Source organism: Coffea eugenioides, chromosome 9 (genome assembly GCF_003713205.1).
Source record: "Coffea eugenioides isolate CCC68of chromosome 9, Ceug_1.0, whole genome shotgun sequence".
In the NCBI taxonomy this organism is placed as follows: Eukaryota; Viridiplantae; Streptophyta; class Magnoliopsida; order Gentianales; family Rubiaceae; genus Coffea; species Coffea eugenioides.
Genome location: NC_040043.1, coordinates 18,358 through 41,979, shown reverse-complemented (window position 1 = coordinate 41,979; position 23,622 = coordinate 18,358). Strand labels below are relative to the sequence as shown.

The 23,622-nt window shown below is 38.8% G+C and overlaps 2 protein-coding genes and 1 non-coding gene across 3 annotated transcripts; 1 reads left to right on the top strand and 2 right to left on the bottom strand.

Moving 5' to 3' along the window:
* Window positions 1-5,097: 5,097 nt before the first annotated feature.
* On the bottom strand, window positions 5,098-8,350 carry LOC113783141 (wall-associated receptor kinase-like 1). The gene is made up of 4 exons (XM_027329201.1): window positions 7,567-8,350; window positions 7,420-7,469; window positions 7,342-7,375; window positions 5,098-6,399 (listed from the first exon to the last, which is right to left on the bottom strand). The coding sequence occupies exons 1-4, from the start codon at window positions 8,348-8,350 to the stop codon at window positions 5,174-5,176; spliced, it is 2,094 nt and encodes a 697-aa protein (XP_027185002.1). The 3' UTR covers window positions 5,098-5,173.
* Window positions 8,351-12,831: 4,481 nt separating this feature from the next.
* LOC113748554 lies at window positions 12,832-12,938 on the bottom strand. Its single transcript, XR_003464407.1, has one exon. It is a non-coding gene; the product is annotated as a small nucleolar RNA R71 (small nucleolar RNA).
* A 763-nt stretch (window positions 12,939-13,701) lies between these two features.
* LOC113783139 lies at window positions 13,702-21,891 on the top strand. The gene is made up of 7 exons (XM_027329200.1): window positions 13,702-14,110; window positions 14,225-14,307; window positions 14,572-15,187; window positions 15,500-15,550; window positions 15,692-16,397; window positions 17,025-17,497; window positions 21,788-21,891. Exons 1-7 carry the CDS (start codon window positions 13,702-13,704, stop codon window positions 21,889-21,891), a joined length of 2,442 nt encoding a protein of 813 aa, XP_027185001.1.
* The last annotated feature ends 1,731 nt before the right edge of the window (window positions 21,892-23,622 follow it).

Here is a 23,622-nt window from a genome sequence, read left to right as displayed (position 1 = left end):
TGAAGCCCCAGATATGGCCTTAAACCATTGATGGAATCACCAGAGGGACCTGTACAACGTATGCTGTATGCTTCATTGAGAGCACAATCAGGACCAATTCCAAATGGGTATGGAATCTTCACACTTCCACAGGTATCCTTGCATCCTGGCTTCGCTATTGGAAATGTTTCCACCCCGGATGATGGAACAATGAGGTAAAGAAACAAGAATAGCGCATAGATTAACCTTATATCAGCCATACCAAATTGTGCAGTCGTAGGTTCATCTGTTAACTGCTAAATATCTAGAATCTGAAATAAAGTTTGAAATGATTCAGAGGGTTGTAGGAATATTGCGGATTTTGTGCATTATATTGGCGCATTGAGATTTATACAAGTCAGTGAGACAAATTAACGTCTAACCTTCACTCGACCAATTTGATGAATAAGTCATACGAGCTTAGACAAGTAGTATAATTAAGAATCAGTTTAAGTTGACCATCATTTTCATTATGACCCAGTCTAAACTATAAAAGTCTATTTGAACTGGGATTTATTCATAGATAAGAACCTTGAAATTTCATCACAGTGGTTGCCTTGGCAAGGCATGACGATCTCATAGTCATTCTAGAGGCGTTCGCCAACCTTTATTGACTTTCGGTTGCTATGATTCTTCATCATCAATCGGCATCCCTACAGAAAATCAGTAAACTAATAAGGGATGCTTTGAAATTTCTTCTTTTATTTCAAAGAATAAATGTAATTGAGATGAAAAGAATTTTATAGTTAATATTTAAAAATTGATTTTTCTAACCAACACCAATGCACAAGCAACAAAGCATTCCACTTTCTTTTGGATATGGGTGACATGAGTGCCCTTTTTTTTTTTTTTTTCTATTGTCATTTGAGTTTATATTTTTAGCCTTTTGAATAATTTGTTGTTACCCTTTATGTCATTTTATGAACATTTATTAATTTTAGCAACTTTTTTCTTTATTTTTTTCTATTAATCATGGATTGCAAAATGATTCATAGTGCTTTATTTCATTTGGTGAAACTTGTTAGGATTATTTATTATACAATAGTCAAACTAATGAGGGGCTCAGATGTATTTTTGATTCACCATTGAAATACTTTCTTTTGAAGTGGGATATTGTATTAAATGTTTGACACTAATCCAAATGGACAAAAACTCGGGTAGCTTCGATGTACGGGCCCACCTATAGATCGAACGGACAATAATCTATCACATCATGGACATGAATTAAATATTCAAAACTCAATCGAAGAACCAATTTCCGGACCGGACCGGACCCTATATTTTGCGGCTGATTTTCCCATTTCCTGCTTGCCATCTCAAGTTCCTTATCCCACTCTGCATTTTGAAAAGGGAGCTTCTTGTGTCCTTATGGCCTCTCATTTAAACATTCCAACCACAGAAATATACAGTAAATATTGAAAGATTCAAATTCTCTCTCTTTTCTTTCCCCTTGTTACTATCAACCGATTCTGCCTTCTCAGCTAAGCGTTTGGAAGTTGGAATTCATTCTTAAAGACCCCAAATCTTAGGATCAAAATCATATATTCATCCATTCAATTTTTAAAGAGAGAAAGGAGACAAATTTTTTTTTTTTTTTGTTTTTTTGGGGGAGTGGAGGAGGAAGCATGCGGGTAGAAATCTTTGTGAGAAGAAGAGAGGAAGAAAATCCATCACTCCTACCTTTCCTCTGATTTCTGGATCTACTAGAAAGACATCATGGGAGAGGAGGATGTTTTGATTGGCAGGAGTTGATGTGTTTACAGATAGGGGGAAGACTGGAAGTTTCATGAGTCTACAAATGAGTGGTGGCGGAGATGGGTGTGGTGGTGTTGGTAATGGGGGCGGAGGAATTCGGGAGAGGAGTCGGAGATGAGACCCAGTTTTTTTTTTTTTTTTTCAACAGTAGTAAACACAACACACACACACGACTCAAACCTAATTCCACAGTACACCTCAAAAGCCGGTAACCAATGAGGGTACTGAGGAGACTTAAGACCTGAGCATTTGCTCCACTCACTAGCGATGTGGGATAGGGAATTTTGGGGAGAGGGAACACTAGATTGACCTATTTTATTTTGCAGGACACTCAGCTATTATCTCTCCTGTTTTTCCTTTTCTTTTCAACAGTAGTAAACACAACACACACACACGACTCAAACCTAATTCCACAGTACACCTCAAAAGCCGGTAACCAATGAGGGTACTGAGGAGACTTAAGACCTGAGCATTTGCTCCACTCACTAGCGATGTGGGATAGGGAATTTTGGGAAGAGGGAACACTAGATTGACCTATTTTATTTTGCAGGACACTCAGCTATTATCTCTCCTGTTTTTCCTTTTCTTTTCAACAGTAGTAAACACAACACACACACACGACTCAAACCTAATTCCACAGTACACCTCAAAAGCCGGTAACCAATGAGGGTACTGAGGAGACTTAAGACCTGAGCATTTGCTCCACTCACTAGCGATGTGGGATAGGGAATTTTGGGGAGAGGGAACACTAGATTGACCTATTTTATTTTGCAGGACACTCAGCTATTATCTCTCCTGTTTTTCCTTTTCTTTTCAACAGTAGTAAACACAACACACACACACGACTCAAACCTAATTTCACAGTACACCTCAAAAGCCGGAGATGAGACCCAGTTGGTTGTTAGATTTGGAGCATATTAAGGAGAGGATGCGGCAAACTGTAAGCCTCTCGATCTACGTGTAAGATTCACGTGACACAAATGACCACTAAATTTTTGTAGTAATTAAATGTCTCATCTTCGCTTTTTTTTTTTTTTTTTCTAGAATTAATTATCCAACTAGTTCTGCAAGCTCCATCAAAATTCATCCATTAGCTCCATCTGATTATCTGTTTTAGGGAAATTTTTGACTATTTGCTTCACCCAATTTACCCCATTTATGAGGATCAATGTACGCATGTGAGATACCAAAGTACTCTCTCTGCACATATGTTAACGTCTAACTGAAATGTTGCAGAAATTTGTAGCTGGGGATCAAACCAATGGGGATATTTGGGGGCTTTGACCATTTTATTGATAAACTAAGGGTTTGTTTGGATTGAGATGATTTTAGACAAAAAAAAAATTTACTTTACAAATTCCAATCACTTTTTTATCTCACATATATCATGTCACAAAAAGTGCTACAGTAATTATCTCAAATAAATCATCCAAACAAATCATAAGATTCAGTAGTCAGGCAGTCAATTCAAATGAATAATTTGTACAAGTATTGGTATACAAGTTGAATTAGTGTGGCCATTTTTGGGTCATCTCAAAAAAAAAAAAAATTTTTTTCATGCCCACCTCTCCTCGCGCCCTTTCTATACCCAACTACTAGGTACAGGACTCGAACTTGATATCTTTAAAATGCTGTAGCCCAAAATAAAAATTCTGAAGCATTTTAAAGAGGTCAGTTAAAGGGATCTCTTTAAAAAAAAGTTCATTATCTTACCACTATTATGAATAACTGGACAGATTAGCAGAAATGCATGTCATGAAGCAGATTGAAAGAATAGTTTTGAACTGAAGAAATTGAGATTTGGCGGCTTAAATATGAGGTAAGTCATTCATTAGAAGTTAGGGAGTTTAATCCTTGAAGAAACATGACAGAATGCATGGACTGATATCATCAAGACAAAACCACGTTTTCTTATTCCAGCAGGATCATGTTCTGGTCTGGCTATCACGCCTTCTGTAATTTAGTTCCAAGAAGTGTCAGATGGCAGTCAATCATTATCTCACTGAAGGATCCAATGCACAATCGATCACCGCATCCAATGAACCTGGTGCCAACGAACCATATATGCAATACAGCTCCCGTCATGAAAAAGAGGACCCAACTCATGAGCTATCCTACCATTCACCTTTTCAGCGTCAACATTGTAATTCGGGATCTTGATCGCAGCATATGCTTCTTTCAACTTTTTGCAACATGATTCCAACTCTTATTCGCAAGAATCCAGGGAAACTGCTTCACCGTTTTCCATCTCAATCGTTCTTCTCCCTGTTAACTCCAAGTCTCTAAACCATCAGGTTCTCTTGGATGGCTGAATAATGCAGCCTAAAATGGGTTTTCCCTTGTGAAACAATGCAATTACAGTCCCAAATGCATCCTGGTAATTGCAGATAAAGGCCTCAGTGCCATCAACAGGGTCCAAACCCCAAACAAAATCACGAACAGCCGCCCCTTCTGCCATGGCCTGAAGATTACTCCACTTTGTTTCCTCTCCAATACTGGATGAGAAGGGAACTTCTTTAAGATAATAAAAAACATGGCTTCCTTTCCTCTGATTTCGGCCTCCATTCGATCCTCACCATTCCTTTCATAAGACTTGATTCGTCTCCTTTGGCCATCGTATATTTGGATGATCTCCTCCAGCCTTGTGGGCAACACTGACATATTCATCTAGTTTGGTTTCAGGGAAGGGAGGATTCGCCACTGATATGTTCGCAGCTTCTTTATTCTGTTTTATGCTTTTTGGTGAGTCAAAAACTAAAAAAGAACCTACGGTGATAGACAATAAACGATCTTGGGCCAATATATATAATGAGGGATAATCTGTGGTCAGTTTTAACAAAGAAGCAAGCAAATTTTTTTTTTTTTTAACTTTTCACTATACTGATATAAGAGTGTAGGGTTTATGAAGACGTATTATGGAAGTCGATGTGTAATTTCGTGCCAATATTTATGATGGAATGCTAATTGAGAATGGGTTCGAACTTTGTGCAAATATTGCTGTTTTAAATTCATTTTAGGCCTTTCAACTATAGTAAACATGGACAGAGTAGCCATCGACTTAAGATACTGAATTATGACATTATTAATGAAACTAGCAACCGTGAACTAAATGAAGTTCAAAGAATATAGCTCAACTTAAAAGTTAAAGTAAGCAAAAGTTTCATAAGTGATCTTCCCAGTGATGGGCATGATGGCCAGTTAGAAATTCACATGGCACTAAAAGAAGCATTGAAGAACTAGGTTAGTATGAAAAAAATTTTATAATCAAAGTTATTTTGGAAAAAATAAACTCCTTTTTTGTTACTATAACAAATTTCAGGATGCCCAGGCCATGACATGACCAGTATGAGCATATCTGGGAACTTAATGTACAACTCTAACCACTAAACAGAATAATGAACTAGTGCTTATTCATAAGTGGATGGACATCTGAAACAGATCTAAAGCTATCACCTTCAGTTGTCCATGTATAATTGTTATCAGAAAACACGACAGATTTTCCTTCAATGTGGCTTGGATTTTGAAAATTTTCTGGAGTAGTTGACTGCACTGATGATATTTTAATGCTTTCCAATCCAATGGCAACTTCCTTCATAGTTGGCCTTTTCTTCCCATTTAAGTTTAAACATCGTTGTGCAAGTTTAGCAACTGCTGTAACCTCCTGTTCATTCCCTTGATTTATGAGTTCAGGATCAAGAATATTTTTGAGAGAATCCTGTTCCATGGACATCAGGAACCTTGTTGCCAAACTCAAGTTATAATCTTCATCTGTTGTTGCTGAGGATATTGGCTTTTGTCTTGTCAAAAGCTCAGCAAGGACCACCCCAAAGCTGTAAACATCACTTTTCTCTGTAAACTGGCTTGACTGAAAATATTCTGGATCCAAATAGCCGAAAGTCCCTTTAACTACAGTAGTTAAGTGAGTTTTGTCAATTGTCACGGACCTTGAAGTTCCAAAGTCTGATACTTTTGCTACGTATTTTTCATCCAAAAGTATATTGCTGGATTTGATATCTCTGTGGAAGATTGGAATTGAAACTGCTGAGTGCAGATATGCCAATGCTCCAGCTACCTCGATGGCTATTCTTAGTCTCAAATTCCAAGTCAAGGGAAGCTCCTCATTATTCCCATTATGTATGAGGGTAAAGAGGGTTCCATTGGGAATAAATTCATAAACTAGTAGTGGGACTTCTGTCTCCAGACAACAACCTAGAAGCTTTACCACATTCCTATGATTGATTTGTGAAAGAATGACAACCTCGTTGATGAATTGTTCCAATTGGCTTTCATCAACCTTTTTTGACTTCTTGATTGCCACAATTCTACCATCTGTTAGCATCCCTTTGTAAACTGTACCTTGACCTCCTTGACCTAGTATGCGATTTGTGTTGAATCCATCACTGGCCTTGTTCAATTCTTTAGCAGAGAATAGCATTGTTTTCTCAACCCCACCTTCATCAGCAGAACACTGTTGTTGCAACAAAAGACCTCCATTTCGCTTAAAAAATTTCTCTTGGCGTTTTTTGGTGCGCCTCTTTTTCACTACTTTGTACAAGGTAGCTATTATGAGAAATACTACTCCAACACCTGCAGAAGCACCTGTACAAATCCATATTGCAATGATTGCAAATATTTAGAGCCGAGCCTGTTGTTGTACAAGCATGGTGCATATTACAATTAACATACACTCAAAGATTGATTTTCAAATGAGTAGCCAGTTGAAGTTTTAGTGGGTGGTGGCTTTCGCCAGGAGATAAAGTAAATAACCCATTGTGCATTTTTGGGCTGAGGAAGCGGAAAAAGGTTTACATGTCTAAGTTTTCTACGTATTAATGTGCCTTTCCTATGTGTAGCTGTGGTTCTTTATGTCAGTAAAATTCTTTGCAAGTTTCTGGTTGGATGTTTGTGGAATTGGAAGGCTATTTGGAGGCTGGTTTGCATTAAATTGAAGTGGTAGTTTTTTGAAGAATTGTGTTACAGGAAGGGGAGTTTCTGATTTTTAGCATCCTAATCACAGGGTCAGAGCTGTTGGTGAAACAATTGAGACTAAAACAAGAAGCAATGGGAACCTCCAGCAGCAAATATTATTAAATTTAAATGATAGCTGATCAGCTATTTCCTAGACGGATGATAAGAACATGGAAAGGAATAGTTGCCAGGAACTAGACAGGAAGAATCACCAAAGCTTGGACATTACAGGAACACAGAAAGGATGAAGCTCAGATGGAGGAATCAGAGGCAATACACCAAGCCTCATTGGTGGCTAAGGAAGCTGAGTGAAAGGCAATTGTGGTTCATTCTGACTGTAAAACTGTAACAGACAAGATTTAAATTTGTTGCATTTCGAATTCTGATTTTGCATAAAGGAACTTGAACTCACCCCAGAAGAACTTGTCCTGTAGAGATATTCTATTACCCTACGTTTCAACTTAGTCATAGACATATGTGCTTGAAACAAAAATGAAATTTTCACTACCAAACATCAGAAATCTTGTGTTATTTTTACATCAGAAATCTTCTGTGTCGGGTTCAAGCAATTAGTATTTTACAGGAGGAACTGCCATATGTGCTTGAATTTTTCTGTTAATATTGCACTTGATCCCTGGAGTCCAAGGGGAAAAAGATATGGAAGAGTAACTTACCAACAATAGCAGCTATATTGTTCTTCTTTCCTCTTCCCAAGATCACAGACATGGCTTCAAGAAAAAACAATTGTAATCACAAAAGGAAAGTCAGAACAATCTGTTAGATCGGAATCATTCTAGTGCTAGTCAAAAAATTCTTTTAACTCACCATAATTACATGCACCATCCAAATACGGGTTGATTTTGTAGACAAAAGTTCCTGTTCCGAATAACTGACACTCACACTGGTAACGCAGAATGTGGCCGGATTCTAGTTCGAGTGGGCTCTCTGACAGAAAGCAATCTGGGTTGGCAACAGGACCATCTAAGGTCCAGGACAAAACAACAGGAACAGATGCCAAGGATCTTCGGATGAAAGGCTCCGAAAGTCTCCCCGGCGTCCAACTTTGGTCTGCCAAGAAGGCAGAAGCACATGAATTGTTGAAATTTGTGATTGTGTAGTTCAGTTGGTATTTATTAATATAGAACGGAACGCTTGTTGCACAACAATTGATGCCATAGCAACCGGTTATGCTGCTGTTTATTTGGCACATGGACGTGCATCCTGACAAGACCTGATTGTCAGGATCCTGATTGAGCAGAGCATTACCACATCCAAAAAGCATCAGTTTATTGTCATCTTTAGAGTAAAAGAAAGGACTTCGAGAGAGGTCACTGCCATTCCAGAAGGTAATTTTATCTTGACCTGCACAAGTTTGAGGCACCGGAGTCCGGACAGTTATGGTTTGGGAGCTCAGCGACACATTCAGCACCTCCAGGTTGAGTTGGCTCAGACATGGCTTCGAAGAAGTGGCGTTTGATGAATTGGCAAAGGAATGGTTACAAGTTACAATATATGATTCATTCATAGCACAATCACGACCAATTCCAAATGGGTATGGAATTGTTACAGCGTTGCCTGCACAGGTCTCGTTGCATCCAGGCCTCGCCATTGGAAATCTTGGTTCTGATGCTGCCGCTGCTGCTGCTGCAGACGGAACTATGATTGAAACAAACAAAAGTAGCATCGAATACAACCTTAGATCGCTCATAGCTGAATGTGCATCTAAGTTTATCTTAAGCTGGTTATGGTTCAAAATATTGTTGACTATGACAGGGATCAGCTACTGGGAACATCAATCTAATTCAATCCCATCTTTAAAGGACTAGTTGCTCTTGTCTCTTCTCATTTAAATTCAGCCCAGATGTTTTCTGTAGTTAGTTTGGCTTGACAAGTCAATCGAGACTAACTTTGACATTTCTATTCAATAGAGCATGGTTGAAGAGGTCTACTTCACTGGAGCCAGATATACTGTTGCGTAGCAGAAAAGTATCTCCCATGCAGCTAGGAAGTTTCTTCTTTACTATATAATTGTAATCAGGACTCTGTCTTTGGAGCCGTCGGATTTGTTTTTTGTGATCAAATTTCCTTGACCTGACTTGGTCTTTTGTGCTTTAAGGCCGTCATGTTTTATTGTTGTTAAACCTGACGAAATTAATTCTACTAATTCAACTCGTCATTGAATTTACAATCCTAATAAATGGCTGAGTTAAATTTGCTGTAACTAGCTAATTGGAAATGGCTGAGGTTGAATTTTCTACAATCTGGAAAATGTAACATCAGTATGACTTACAGCATCAAGATTCCTATTCATTCTTGATGTCTAAGTATTTGGAATGGGGTGATTATGATTGTGACAAGATATCAATGTTTCATAAAAATATTCTGATGGAACTCGATTCGTTTGCAGCCCTACTTACAGCATCAAGATTTCTATTCATTCTTGATGTCTAAGTATTTGGAATGAGGTGATTATGATTGTGACAAGAAGTACGTAGTCAAATATCAATGTTTCATAAAAATATTCTGATGGAAACAGAATTTCCAGGCAAAACATTTTCAATATAACATCAATAAAAAAAAAAAAGTTCTGTGAATTTAATTTCACTAGCTGCGATAAAAAATAAAATTTGCATACCATGAATGGAGATGTTCGGATATACGAACTAGAACCGTGCGTCTACTGTCTGCTCCGTCCACTTCAATGGAGTTCTCATTTATTAAGGTATCCAAACAAGAGTTTAGTATTTTAATTTTTACTATATTTGATCTAGTGCTACCATTTTTATGTTCTCTCGGTGTCATTGATAACTCTTAAATAAAACCCCACTAGGCTAAAAATAAACAATCAAATTTACATGTTATCATCTCCACAAAGAATTAGACATAAGAAATACATTGTTAAAGAATAACTTTTGGGGTGAAAGTAATTTCTCTTCATGCAATCTACTCCTGAACTAGAATTGCAAAGTATACATATTGCTGTTATTTTAGTTTAATCTTGGTCTTCAATAAGGTAATGTTTCTCTCTCTCTCAAAAAAAAAAAAAGGTAATATTTCTGTTATTGAAGATGATACGTGAACAAGAACTTTGACTTTTTTGACTCCTGCAATTAATATGGAACTTGGTATGATGTTCAATTATTTTTTTTTTCTTTTCCATTCTAAGCATGGATACATTACAAGTTGTTCAATTAATATGGAACTTTTTTTTTTTTCCAACTTCACGTCATTACATGGCAAATAATAACTCAACAAAGGGTGCACCAACCATGCACTGTAATTACAATATATGCACTGCATCAGTTGCTGCATTCACTGTATTAATTTATACTGGTAAAAGTCACTTTACATTCCTAAAATATTCAACAAAACACAACAGAAGGCAGCCAAAAAAAATTAGTACAGTGCTAACGAAAATAGAAAACTCGAAGCCCCGTAATGGCTAATGTACGATAATTCGTGAATGGAATGCCATGATCATGAATCCTTTTCTCCATTGCTGCTACATTTTGAAATCTCCTTTTTCGGGACCAACTCTGGATTTCAAAGATCCCAACACATCTCATGTCCATCCCAATCCGTAATAATCCCCCTTACGCCCTCTACAAGAGGCACGAGCCAAATGAAGGATCCAATGTACAATCGATCACCACATCCAATGAACCTGGTGCCAACGAACCATATGCAATACAGCTCCCGTCATGAAAAAAAGGACCCAACTGATGAGCTATCCTACCATTCACCTTTTCAGCGTCAACATTGTAATTCGGGCTCTTGATCACAGCATATGCTTCATTCAACTTTTTGCAACATGAATCCAACTCTTCTTCGCAAGAATCCAGGGAAACTGCTTTGCCGGTTTCCATCTCAATTGTTCTTCTCCCTGTTTAATCCAAGTCTCCAAACCTTCAGGTTTGATAAGGTGTTAATTGTTAGTAATTTTATTATTAATTTTTCCCTGTTTCCATGCCAAATATTATTTTAATTGTCAACATATACTTATATTTGGCATCTGGACTCAATTTCAGGAAGTGGAGCAGAAAAGAGAGATTTTCTTACAACAAATACTCCACACGTGGGAAGTTTCTAAAGAACATACAAGCTAGGTTCCACGGGTGTATTTGTGCTGGAATTGATGATTACAGTGGACTCCTCCGTTTTGATAATTGCAGAGGAATTGATGATTGTGCTGGAATTAATTGGAATGATGTTTTCTTTCATTATCTAACGGGGACCACGTAGAAAGTCTGTCCTTATGGTGGGAGATGTACTCATTAGCCAAGATGTTGGCTTTGATGATTGTAGCTTTTCCAATTGCTCCCTACGTAGAGTAGTGGGCTCAAGGAGAAAAGACTATGAAAAAGCTATGAAGACTAAAGGCTTGCCTTATATATATCGAACGATGGCAGAAGACAGAGGTAGTGAGTTGTAGTTTTCTTTCAAAATAAGCTCCGTAGGAGGATAGAGGAGTTTGTAGTTTTTCTCTCCGAGGGATGTTCCAGAGGAGAGAATAGGGAGTTGTTTTGGTTTGTTGAATTCTATTGTGCAATTTTCTTATTTTCTTCCGAGAGCTTTGTTATTCACTCTCTCAATTATCGAAGAAAGATGATGTCTTTAAATTCAATTGAATTGTGTGAAGATTTTCGTATGAGGCGTGGCTAATTTTCTCATCTAGTCAAGGATCAACGCGAAGACGCAGTCCCAAATATCTGTGAGATCTAATTAATTTTACGTGTTCCTTAATTTGTTAATATTTGCATGTTTTCTATTTTAATTTCCATGGGATTATTTTGTTAATTGGATATCAAGGGCCCGATGTGCAATTTGACTTATTAATCTCTTGTCAAATTAATCAATTAAATCCGTAATTGTTTAGTTGGTTAATATTAGTGACAACTAGTATTTTCACATACTAGGGGGACATGCAATCTGATTTAAATAACCCTCGTAGCGTGTTATTAATTTGGGTTAGGCTTTTCTAGTTTTTAATGCAATTAGGAAATTAATTCCTACGGTCGTACCTAGGAGTATTTCCTGGTTAGGGTAATCAACGGTCGTACCTTGGTTATCAATAAATTAAGGAAAAGCTGGTCGTTAGAGTTTATCGGCGACTATAACTAACCTGTTAATAAAATTAAGTGAACCTTCTTTGCATCAATGATCGGATGAATGGACTGTGTCTGCGTAGTTGTATCCTTGGCTAGAATTTATTTATCATTTATTTAATTGCTATTTACAATTGTATTAATTAATTATTTATTTTTGGTTAAATTATTTAATTATTTTTAGTTTATTTCTGATAAAAATCCCCCGTGTCCCGAACTTGAAAAGAATCGAATTTTTCCCAGTCCCTGTGGATTCGACCCTACTCACTACTATACACAGAAAATTCATTTTTCTCGAGTAGGTATTTATTATTGCACAGGCTCGACACCTGTCAATTTTTGGCGCCGTTGCCGGGGACTGGCGTTAATCATTTGTTTCTTTTTAAGTTCATTTTTTTTTCTGGTATTTTTCTAGTTTATGCCTCGCTCTTCTCGTACAAGCGAATTAATTTTCGACCCTGAAGTAGAGAAGACCGCGCGTAGAACGAGAAAAGAAACCAGGCGGCTTAGGGAGGAGCAATACGATATTGTACCTCACGAACTTGATCCAGAGGTTGAGCCGACAAATTTGTCTGGTGACAATTCAAGTGATTCAGACCAAGAGGAAGTCACTATGGCAAATGCACGAACACTAAGGGAGTTGGCTGCTCCTGATTTAAATCAGCAACCCTTGTGCATTACTTTTCCACATTTAAATGATGACACTCCCTTTGAATTAAAATCTGGTCTAATTCATCTCTTGCCATCTTTTCATGGTCTACCAGGTGAGGAGCCCTACAAGCACTTGTAAGAGTTTGACATCGTTTGCAACAGTATGAAGCCTCCGGGAATTACAGAAGAGCAAATAAAGATGAGGGCTTTCCCCTTCTCTTTGAAGGACTCCGCAAAAGACTGGCTCTACTACCTACCGCCTGGTAGTATCACCACGTGGAACCAACTGAAGAAAAAATTCTTGGACAAGTACTTTCCTGCGTCTCGAGCTGCGAGCCTAAGGAAAGATATATGTGGTATCAAACAACACCCAAACGAATCTCTCTATGAGTACTGGGAGAGATTTAAGAAACTGTGCACCAAATGCCCTCAGCATCAGATAAGTGAGCAACTGCTCATTCAATATTTCTATGAGGGGTTGCTTTTCAGGGACAGAAGCATAATCGATGCTGCAAGTGGAGGGGCGTTGGTGAACAAAACCCCTCGAGGAGCATGGGAGTTGATTGAAGGGATGGCTGAGAACTCACAGCAGTTTGGTTCAAGAGAGGACATCCCGACGCGTAGGGTGAATGAGGTGGAAACGTCCTCTATCCAACAGCAGATCTCCGAATTAACATCTTTCGTAAGACAATTAGCTGTGGGGAGTGCTTCACAAGTCAAAGTGTGTGGGGTGTGCACTGCCGTGGGTCATCCTACGGAAATGTGTCCACTGGTTCAAGAAGAAACTGCAGAACAGGTGAACATGGCTGGCCACGCGCCCGCGCCAAGAAAGCAGTACGACCCGTACTCAAACACCTACAATCCTGGTTGGAGGGATCACCCCAACCTTAGCTATGGAGGAAATAGGCAGTCTAACTTTGTGCCAAATAGACAGCAAGGGCACCAACAGCAGTATCATCCTCGCCTACCACCACCACCACCCCCTTCAAACTCAAGTCCGTCCATGGAAGAGATGATGAAGCAATTACTTGCTAATCAACAAAAGACGGATTCAGACCTGCAAAGCATGAGAAATCAACTGGGACAGGTGCAATCATTGCAAAATCAAATGAATCAAATGGCTATAACAATCAACCGTTTGGAGTCCCAAGTTCAAGGAAAATTGCCATCTCAACCTGAGGCAAATCCAAAGAATGTAAGCGCAATGACCTTAAGGAGTGGCAAGGAAGTTCAAGGACCCGAACCGGTGGTTCTTAAAGACAAGGACGAGGAACGGATTGAGAAAGAATTGGAAGAGGAGGGCACAGACAACAAAAATGCAAAGGTACCCTCGAACCCAATTCCTACAACTAAAACTAATCCACCTCCCTTTCCTAGCAGGTTAGAGAAACCAAAGAAGCAAGACAAGGAAAAAGAGGTCTTGGAGATCTTTCGCAAGGTGGAGATCAACATACCCCTGCTGGATGCGATTAAACAAGTACCCAGGTACGCAAAATTTTTGAGGGACCTGTGTGCCAACCGCAAGCGGTTAAAGGGGGATGAACGAGTTATAGTTGGGGAGAATGTTTCAGCAATTCTACAAAGGAAACTTCCACCAAAATGCGGAGATCCAGGTATGTTTACTATTCCTTGTAGGATAGGTAATACTTTGATTGGAAAGGCCATGTTAGACCTGGGAGCCTCAATTAATGTCATGCCAAAGTCCATTTATGCTTCCTTAAACTTAGGCCCTTTGAAAGAGACTGGGATAATAATCCAATTAGCTGACAGGACCAATGCATACCCTGACGGGTTGATTGAAGATGTTTTGGTAAAAATTAACGAATTGGTTTTTCCAGCTGATTTTTATGTGCTCGACATGGAGGATGAACACTCCCGTGATCCGTCACCTTTGTTGTTAGGTAGACCCTTTTTGAGCACAGCCCGAACCAAAATTGATGTTAATAAGGGTACTTTGTCTATGGAATTTGATGGTGAGATTGTTCACTTTAACATCTTTGAGACCATGAAATATCCATCCGATTCAAATATTGGCTCTGTTTTCTCGATAAATGTTATTGACCCTGCTATACAGGAGGTTTTTGAAATTGAAGGCAGGGATGAACTAGAGGTCGTCCTGACCAGGCACTTTGAGTCCGAAACAACCTCTAGGGTAGAGTTGAGTGAAGAGCTTAAATGCGTGATTGGATCGTTGCAAACGTTACCAACCACGAAGACAAGGTATGATCTTGCACCGATTTTCATACCCGAATCTCATCAAAGGTTACTTCCATCTGTGGTGCAGGCACCTGTCTTGGAACTAAAACCACTGCCGAAACACCTAAAGTATGTATACTTAGGTGAAGGGGAGACACTTCCAGTGATCATCTCCGCGGGTTTATCAAAGGTTCAAGAAGAGAAACTACTTCGAGTTCTTAGGGAACACAAGCAGGCGATAGGATGGACCATCGCCGACATCAAGGGAATTAGCCCTGCGGTGTGTATGCACCGAATTCGACTCGAGGAGAATGCTAAACCCGTACGGCAAGCTCAACGGAGATTAAATCCTCTCATGATGGAGGTCGTAAAGAAAGAGATTTTAAAACTGCTGGACGTTGGAATTATATTTGCAATATCAGATAGCCCGTGGGTAAGTCCAGTACAGGTGGTCCCGAAGAAGGCAGGGGTGACAGTGGAATCAAACCAAGAGGGTGAGCTCGTACCAATTCGAAAGCCCACCGGATGGCGACAGTGTATCGATTACCGAAAGCTAAATGCCGTCACGAAAAAGGACCATTTTCCCCTCCCTTTCATTGACCAGATGGTGGAGCGATTAGCATGTCGAGCTTACTATTGTTTCTTGGATGGATTTTCAGGTTATTTTCAAATTGCCATCGCACCCGAGGACCAAGAGAAGACTACTTTCACCTGCCCATTTGGAACATTTGCATACCGAAGGATGCCATTTGGATTATGTAATGCACCTGCTACCTTTCAAAGATGCATGGTAAGTATCTTTTCAGAATATGTTGAGAAGATTATTGAGGTTTTCATGGACGATTTTAGTGTATATGGTGAAAGTTTTGAAAACTGTCTAGATAACCTGAAATTGATCTTAGTAAGGTGTATAGAAACTAATCTCGTGCTTAATTGGAAAAAATGTCATTTTATGGTTGAACACGGGATAGTTTTGGGTCATGTTGTATCATCTACAGGTATTGAGGTTGATAAGGCAAAAATAGATGTTATATCTACTTTACCTTACCCCGCGAGTGTGCGGGAAGTTCGTTCCTTCTTGGGTCACGCAGGTTTCTATAGAAGGTTCATCAAGGACTTCTCAAAAATTGGAGCACCCTTGTTCCAACTTTTGCAAAAAGATGTATCCTTCGAATTTGATGAAACATGTAAGGGGGCATTCAATAAGTTAAAGGAGTTATTGACCACCTCACCTATTATCCAACCCCCTGACTGGAACCTCCCATTCGAGATCATGTGCGACGCCAGTGACTATGCAGTTGGTGCGGTATTGGGTCAAAGAGTAGGAAAAGCAGCTCATGCTATTTACTACGCATCTCGAGCCTTGAACGGAGCTCAATTGAACTATTCAACCACCGAAAAGGAGCTTTTAGCAATTATTTTTGCCTTAGAGAAATTTCGGTCTTATTTACTTGGTGCTAAAGTTATTATTTTTTCTGATCATGCAGCTTTGCGGTATCTGCTGACCAAAAAAGAGGCAAAACCGCGATTGATACGGTGGATATTGTTGCTACAGGAGTTCAACCTGGAGATCCGAGATAAGAAAGGGGCGGAGAATCTGGTAGCAGATCACTTGAGTCGAGTACAAGTCATCGAAGATGACATCCCATTGAGAGAAGCATTCCCCGAGGAGCATTTATTTTATATTAACTCATCTTTGCCTTGGTATGCAGATATTGTTAATTTTCTAGTCACTGACAAATTTCCTACAGGATGGCCTAAGGCAAAGAGAGACAAGTTGAGGAGCGATGCAAAGTTCTACATTTGGGATGATCCTTACCTCTGGAAGCGGGGTGCTGATCAAATCATCCGTAGATGTGTAAGTGAAGTTGAATTTCAATCTATTCTAGCCTATTGTCACTCTTTTGCATGTGGAGGTCACTTTGGACCAAAGAGAACGGCTCGTAAGGTGCTAGAGAGTGGATTCTATTGGCCAACTCTATTCAAGGATGCCTACTCATTTTGTAAGTCATGTGATAAGTGTCAAAGAGTGGGTAATATCTCTCGTAGGGATCAAATGACTCAAACCCCAATGATTTTTGTTGAAATTTTTGACGTTTGGGGCATTGATTTTATGGGTCCTTTTCCTTCTTCCTTTGGTTTTTTGTATATATTGCTTGCTGTAAATTATGTTTCGAAATGGGTAGAAGCAAAGGCCACCCGCACTAATGATTCCAAAGTGGTTGCAGAATTCGTTAAGTCTAATATTTTTGTTCGCTTTGGGATGCCGCGAGCAATTGTAAGTGATCGGGGTACTCATTTCTGCAACAAAAAGATCGCTGCAATTTTTAGGAGATATGGTGTCTTGCACAAAGTCTCTACATCATACCATCCTCAGACAAATGGTCAGGCGGAAACATCGAACCGAGAGATCAAATCAATTCTAGAAAAGATGGTCCGACCCGATAGGAAGGATTGGAGTGTGAGACTAGATGATGCACTATGGGCATATAGGACAGCATACAAGACACCCATTGGCATGTCCCCTTACCGATTGGTATTTGGAAAGCCATGTCATCTCCCGGTCGAGTTTGAGCATAGAGCATTTTGGGCGGTCAAACAATGCAACATGGATATCGAGGAAGGCGGAATTCAAAGAAAGTTACAATTACTAGAGTTGGAAGAAATTCGAAATGAAGCATACGAGAATGCAGTGATCTATAAGGAGAAGAATCAGATCTTTCATGACCAACAGATCTCTAGGAAGACATTCGTCTGTGGGCAAAAAGTTTTACTATACCACTCCAAATTGAAACTATTTCCAGGTAAATTACGTTCTCGTTGGATTGGCCCTTTTGTTGTGACTAATGTCTTTCATTATGGTGCAGTAGAGATCCAAAGTTTGAAAACAGAGAAGAAATTTGTGGTGAATGGTCATCGTCTCAAGCCGTATTATGAAGGATTTCCAATTGAACGGGTGGAGATGATGCAACTGGAAGACCCGATTTGCTTAGTTTAAGCAAATTCTGGACTCCGTCTAGCCAAAGACGTTAAAGAAAGGCGCTTTTGGGAGGCAACCCAATTTTTGATTTTGTTGGTTTTTGTTGTGCGATTCGTTAAATATGTCGTTTCTCATCTGGGTATTGCTTAAATTTGATATTTTTCTCTACTATGATCAGGACAGGTGATCATGGCGTGTGACGGGTATTTTACATACGTGCAAGCTAAAAAATACCGAATTACACCCGTTCACTGCAAGTATACAGATCAACTAGTAGTTTAGGGTATATATCGGGTCGATCCCACAAGGAAGAGTGAACAATTACCGGTATTACTAAAGCTTCTCTATTATTTAGACTATCAATGAATTATAACAAATTTATCCTACTGAAATTATACAAAATGACAAATGAAAGCTCCTTAGGTTATGGTATCCCCAACTACTCATGCAAGTGCTATATTTGGATCATTAATTACTACATCTAGGCTAGTTATGGTGTAATTTCCTTATGCATTTGAATCCTACTTTCGTAGTGAATCAATTATACTTATAACTAATCCATACCTATTCTCATGGTTATGAAATTAGCTACAAGTTCATTTCTTCAGTGAAATTACATGAAATGAATCACTAAAAACCACATAGGTGCACCTCTACTTTCGTGAGTGTACTCCCTATGTTTAGCACTTCTTGAACTAGTGTTAAATCTCAATTTTCATTGCAGAAATAACACCTTAGATAATCACAATTAATGGTACCAGATTAATCATGATTTAAAGAGCTAAAGTGCTAAATAACTTGCTCAAATCATAGCAATCAAATAACCAAATAATAAACACTAACAATCATAGAAAGTTCAACCAAACCCAAGGCTTAAACTTTAGATACACATATTAAACACAAAATCCAGAACTTGTATATTAACTAAACTTGGAATCAAGTACAAAAGATAAAGAGTTTGGAAGGAATACAACCCTTGTCACATGAGCTTTCTTCCTTGCCTTCTTCATCCTCCATCTTCATCCTAATCTAGATAATAAACAAGAATGGACAGACTATACTACACTATACTAAGCTAAACTAACGCTAGAGAGATGAAAGAGCTACATTTCTGCAACTTCAAGCTTTCTCCCGTAGCTCACTCTCTATTTTCCTGCTATGAACTCCAATCTCCCTTCAATCTTGCAATCTTGGCTATTTTATGATGAAAGATGGTCAAGAAATGAGGCCTCCACCTTCCTTTTACAGCTGGAGATGTTTCTCACATGTCTAGCAACGCATGTGAGTTGGTGGAGGTGAAATTGAGTTTTACGCGTACAAAGCAGCCTTTTCTGACCACAATCCGGCCAGGAATCCGGCCACAAATCCGGCCAAATTCCGGCCGGATTGCTACAGTGACCATTTGGTCACTTCTGGTTCAATTTTCAGCTCTGCTCCGATTTTGCATCAACTTCCACTGAACTTTTCTTGATGATAAAAGCTGCTTTAGCTCTTTACCAAAACATGAAACTTGTAGCCCTTTGAGTTAGCTTTCCAATGCATCAAGAATCACCTCATTTGGATATGTGTAGGCTGAGAAATGACCGGAATACCCTTACCTGCTCATTGCCCTGTTCCAGTTTCGACCAGTAGAAATTTGCTATTGTAATTCGGCATTTTGACCTAGAAAACCTTTAAACTGGATTTAGATGTCTTCACCAAAGTTGTAGATATATCTCTTATCTTCAAATGGGTTCAAGAATCATCTCAATCCGATCATTGTAGCTCAAGTTATAGCCGAAATACAAAAATGTGTCAAAACTGTCAAAATACACAAAATCCAAGTAAAAAGTGATAAAAACCTCATTTAATTGAACAAAAGCATTTTATACCAATTATAGCCAAAATAAATCATTTTCTTCCAATAATATACCCAAAGTGACTAAAAATAATATAAAATATCATACAATTATTACGTAAATTAGTCACTTATCAGCGTGCCCATGCGAAGAAGGCACGCATTAAAGTTCCAACTTCAAGGTTTTGGAAAAGTGACCAAATGAGGCAAAAAAGACGAAATTTGATCAAAGATCTCAATATCTCAAATTCAGTAATTGTGGTTTTTGATGCATTAAAGAGGTTTAGAATGCATGTTTAGATCATTTTACATGTGCGTGAATGGTTTATTTTGACATAGAAATGATCTATGATGCATTTTGGGAAATTGGGGTATCATTTGTAATTATTCCAAAGTTGAATTTCTGCTAAATTTTGCAGCAGAAAACGCGTTTTTTTAATGAAACGCGCCACTGAATCGCGTTTTCATAGAATCGCGTTTTCAAATCTGCGCCTATAATTAAGAAAACGCGCCTTAAAAACGCGACAGGAAGTCGCGTTTTCTACCAAGTCGCGTTTTCCAGCCTGTTCAGAAACCAAAAACGCGTCTTCAAATACGCGACTTAAAGTCGCGTTTTTTCACGTAGTCGCGTTTTCAATGCTGCAAATTTGGTGAAGAAACGCGACTTCACAAAACGCACCTTGAGGCGCGTTTTCTTGAGCCGCGTTTTCTGAGCACAATGATCTGACCTCGGATCCTTTCAAAAACGACCTCGGATCCTTTTAAAAACGAAGGCTTGGATCACTTTTCAACTTTACTTTTCTTCATGTTGGCTTGTTTTTAGTAAGTTTTAGTTCTTCGATTAATGTTTGTGTGTTTTGTAGGTGGCAATGGCAAGAGTTCATGCAAATGATCTCAATTGCAAGGGTGTTTATATTAAGGCAAAAAGGGAGTTTTCATGTTCAATTGCTGCATTTCATGCATTTAAAGTGTTTCATGTTTAAGTTATATTCATGCATGATCATATTAAATTTGAATTTTATTCAAAGAACATGAAGTAGGTTGAATGTGGAAGGTTGGCCAAGCAAATTTGGAGGAAAAACTGCAGAAAACAGCTTTTTCTGCAGCAAATCCGGCCATAAATCCGGATTCTGTCCAGAATGCTCAAAAAAAAAAAAAAATTTGTATTCTTTCTTTCCTTCTTTTCTTCTTTCTTTCTTCTTTTCTTCCCCGCTGCTTGCCCTTTTTCCCCCTTTTCTTTTCTTCTTCATTCGCCGCCGCCAGAAGCTCCGCTGACCCACGACAGCCGCGGCAACTGGCTCGCGCGCCGCTCCTCCCTGCCGCTCGTCGACGCTGCCCACGCCGGACGCCGCTGCCGCAACCGCCGCCCACCCCAGCTCTTCTCGCCGCTGCCTCGGCTCTCCTCGCCAAGGGTGACCACCAGCTCATCTCACCTCCTTCACCCTTGTCATAGCCACCGCCTCCAAGATTCGCCTGAAGCACCGAAAGCCGCGCACCACCAGATCCAGCTGCCGCAAACTCTTCTCTCTCACAGCCACCACCTTCATCGCACCACTGGCTTCGTATGCACGCGCCTGCCTCAATCTCTTTCTATTATTTTTTTTTATTTTCTTATTTTATTATTGCAGTATGTTTTTATTATTTTTATTACAGTACGTTTTTGAAAATTTTGCGTGTTTGGACTACCTGACATTTCTATTCCTCCTTAGTTGGGTACTTCTGTGTTACTTTGCTTGTTTCTTTTTACTTTGCTTGATTTTTATTTATTTACTAGATTAACTTGTGGTTAGTCGTGTGATTTACTTATTCTTTATGCGTGCACCGATGATACTAGTTTAGGGTGTTTTGACACCTGTCAATTTTTAGAATTGAATGTCCAATCGTTAATCATTATATTATATATATATTTTTTAGGTCGAATTGTGTTTAATCTGCTGTACTTTGTGTCTAACTGTGGGTAATTTGCTACAGTTGTTTGTTCAATTGGGAGGTGCCTTTAACACTTAAATTTACTTATTGAAGTAGATTGCCTTCAATTGCCTTATATGAGAGCCTTTTGTCTGTTTGCATTTCAATTACTACATTGATTGGGGTGATTTTGAGGTGCATTATTATTACATTTGGCTAAGTTTGGAACCACGAGTGTTTATTGATTGCATTTGTTATAAGTGTTGAGATATCTGTATAACTTGTGAGTGAATGAAGTGTGCATTTTGTTCATTGAATTGATTTTTCATTTGTCAGTGCTTTGAATTTCTTGTTTCCATTATTCGTTAGCAACTGTTGTCTATTGTGGTTTGGAGTGCAATTTGGAAAGAATGGTGAAACCACGATCCCGACCCTTTGACCTCCGCTCCGCCTCCTCCAACTACAGGTGCTAATAGCTGGCATCAGCTTCAGGGGAGTTTCGTTGTCCTTCTTCTTATTTTTACTGTTTCATTATCACATTGAGGGCAATGTGTGATTTAAGTGTGGGGGGGATTTGGGTTTAGTTTTGATTGGTGTTTCTTTAATTTGCTGCCTTTCTTACTAGTGTTTTGATGAATAAATATGGCAATTCATTCGTTTATTGCTGGTTGTGATTTATCTTATGAATTTTGTTTGAGTGGCAAGTAAAAGTATGTTATCTTGGTGAATATCATGAGTTTAATGACTTGGTGCAAATTGTGGTTAAATTGTTTAGGCAATATAAATATTTTACTAGCAATTGTTGTGTGGATTAGGCAATTGTTGATCTTAGTTCTCCATATTAGGAGATGACGTGGGCCATGATCTTTAATTATCTGGTTTTCTGGTGCTTTAATTGTGATTAATAAATGACCCTACTCCGCTAGTGTCGTCACCCAGTAACCGGGAGTCTTCACCACAAGTGTCGACTTTCGCGTCAAAAAGTGACTATATATATGAGTAGTTAGTCCTGAAGCTGTGAAGAGTTGAGTAACTGGGCTCTTTCATCTAAAAATGTCAGAGTTCACGTCAAAAGACTTGAATAGCTTGGGACTGAGCATTTAAAAAAATAAAAAAAATAATAAGTAAGTTTATGATCATGTTGGCCTGCCGATCCTTGTTCTTCAATGTTGAGATTTTGATTTTCAGTTGACCCAATTGCTAACTTTTGCTAGTTTAATATTTTGATTTCTTAGACGACTTAGCCATGAATTGGACGAGTCTATGATTTCAGGAGCTAACCGGGAGAAATATGTCTTGACACTTAGCCACTAAAACTTGATTTTGGGATAAGCGTAGCTTGGCAGTAAATGAAATGAGAGTTAGCCATTGTTGAATTTAGTTGTTCCCATGCTTGAGGACAAGCATGATTTAAGTGTGGGGGGAATTGATAAGGTGTTAATTGTTAGTAATTTTATTATTAATTTTCCCTGTTTCCATGCCAAATATTATTTTAATTGTCAACATATACTTATATTTGGCATCTGGACTCAATTTCAGGAAGTGGAGCAGAAAAGAGAGATTTTCTTACAACAAATACTCCACACGTGGGAAGTTTCTAAAGAACATACAAGCTAGGTTCCACGGGTGTATTTGTGCTGGAATTGATGATTACAGTGGACTCCTCCGTTTTGATAATTGCAGAGGAATTGATGATTGTGCTGGAATTAATTGGAATGATGTTTTCTTTCATTATCTAACGGGGACCACGTAGAAAGTCTGTCCTTATGGTGGGAGATGTACTCATTAGCCAAGATGTTGGCTTTGATGATTGTAGCTTTTCCAATTGCTCCCTACGTAGAGTAGTGGGCTCAAGGAGAAAAGACTATGAAAAAGCTATGAAGACTAAAGGCTTGCCTTATATATATCGAACGATGGCAGAAGACAGGAGGTAGTGAGTTGTAGTTTTCTTTCAAAATAAGCTCCGTAGGAGGATAGAGGAGTTTGTAGTTTTTCTCTCCGAGGGATGTTCCAGATGAGAGAATAGGGAGTTGTTTTGGTTTGTTGAATTCTATTGTGCAATTTTCTTATTTTCTTCCGAGAGCTTTGTTATTCACTCTCTCAATTATCGAAGAAAGATGATGTCTTTAAATTCAATTGAATTGTGTGAAGATTTTCGTATGAGGCGTGGCTAATTTTCTCATCTAGTCAAGGATCAATGCGAA

Coding starts and splice junctions, on each gene's coding strand:
- LOC113783141 (XM_027329201.1), bottom strand. CDS start 8,350: ATGGCGAGGCCTGGATGCAACGAGACCTGTGCAGGCAACGCTGTAACA. Junction 7,470..7,566: donor GGATGGTGCATGTAATTATG/GTGAGTTAAAAG, acceptor TTTTTCTTGAAG/CCATGTCTGTGATCTTGGGA. Junction 6,400..7,341: donor ATTAACAGAAAAATTCAAGC/ACATATGGCAGT, acceptor TCTAAATATTTG/CAATCATTGCAATATGGATT.
- LOC113783139 (XM_027329200.1), top strand. CDS start 13,702: ATGACCTTAAGGAGTGGCAAGGAAGTTCAAGGACCCGAACCGGTGGTT. Junction 14,308..14,571: donor GGTTGATTGAAGATGTTTTG/GTAAAAATTAAC, acceptor CCTGCTATACAG/GAGGTTTTTGAAATTGAAGG. Junction 17,498..21,787: donor CAAATTGAAACTATTTCCAG/GTAAATTACGTT, acceptor ATTATTCGTTAG/CAACTGTTGTCTATTGTGGT.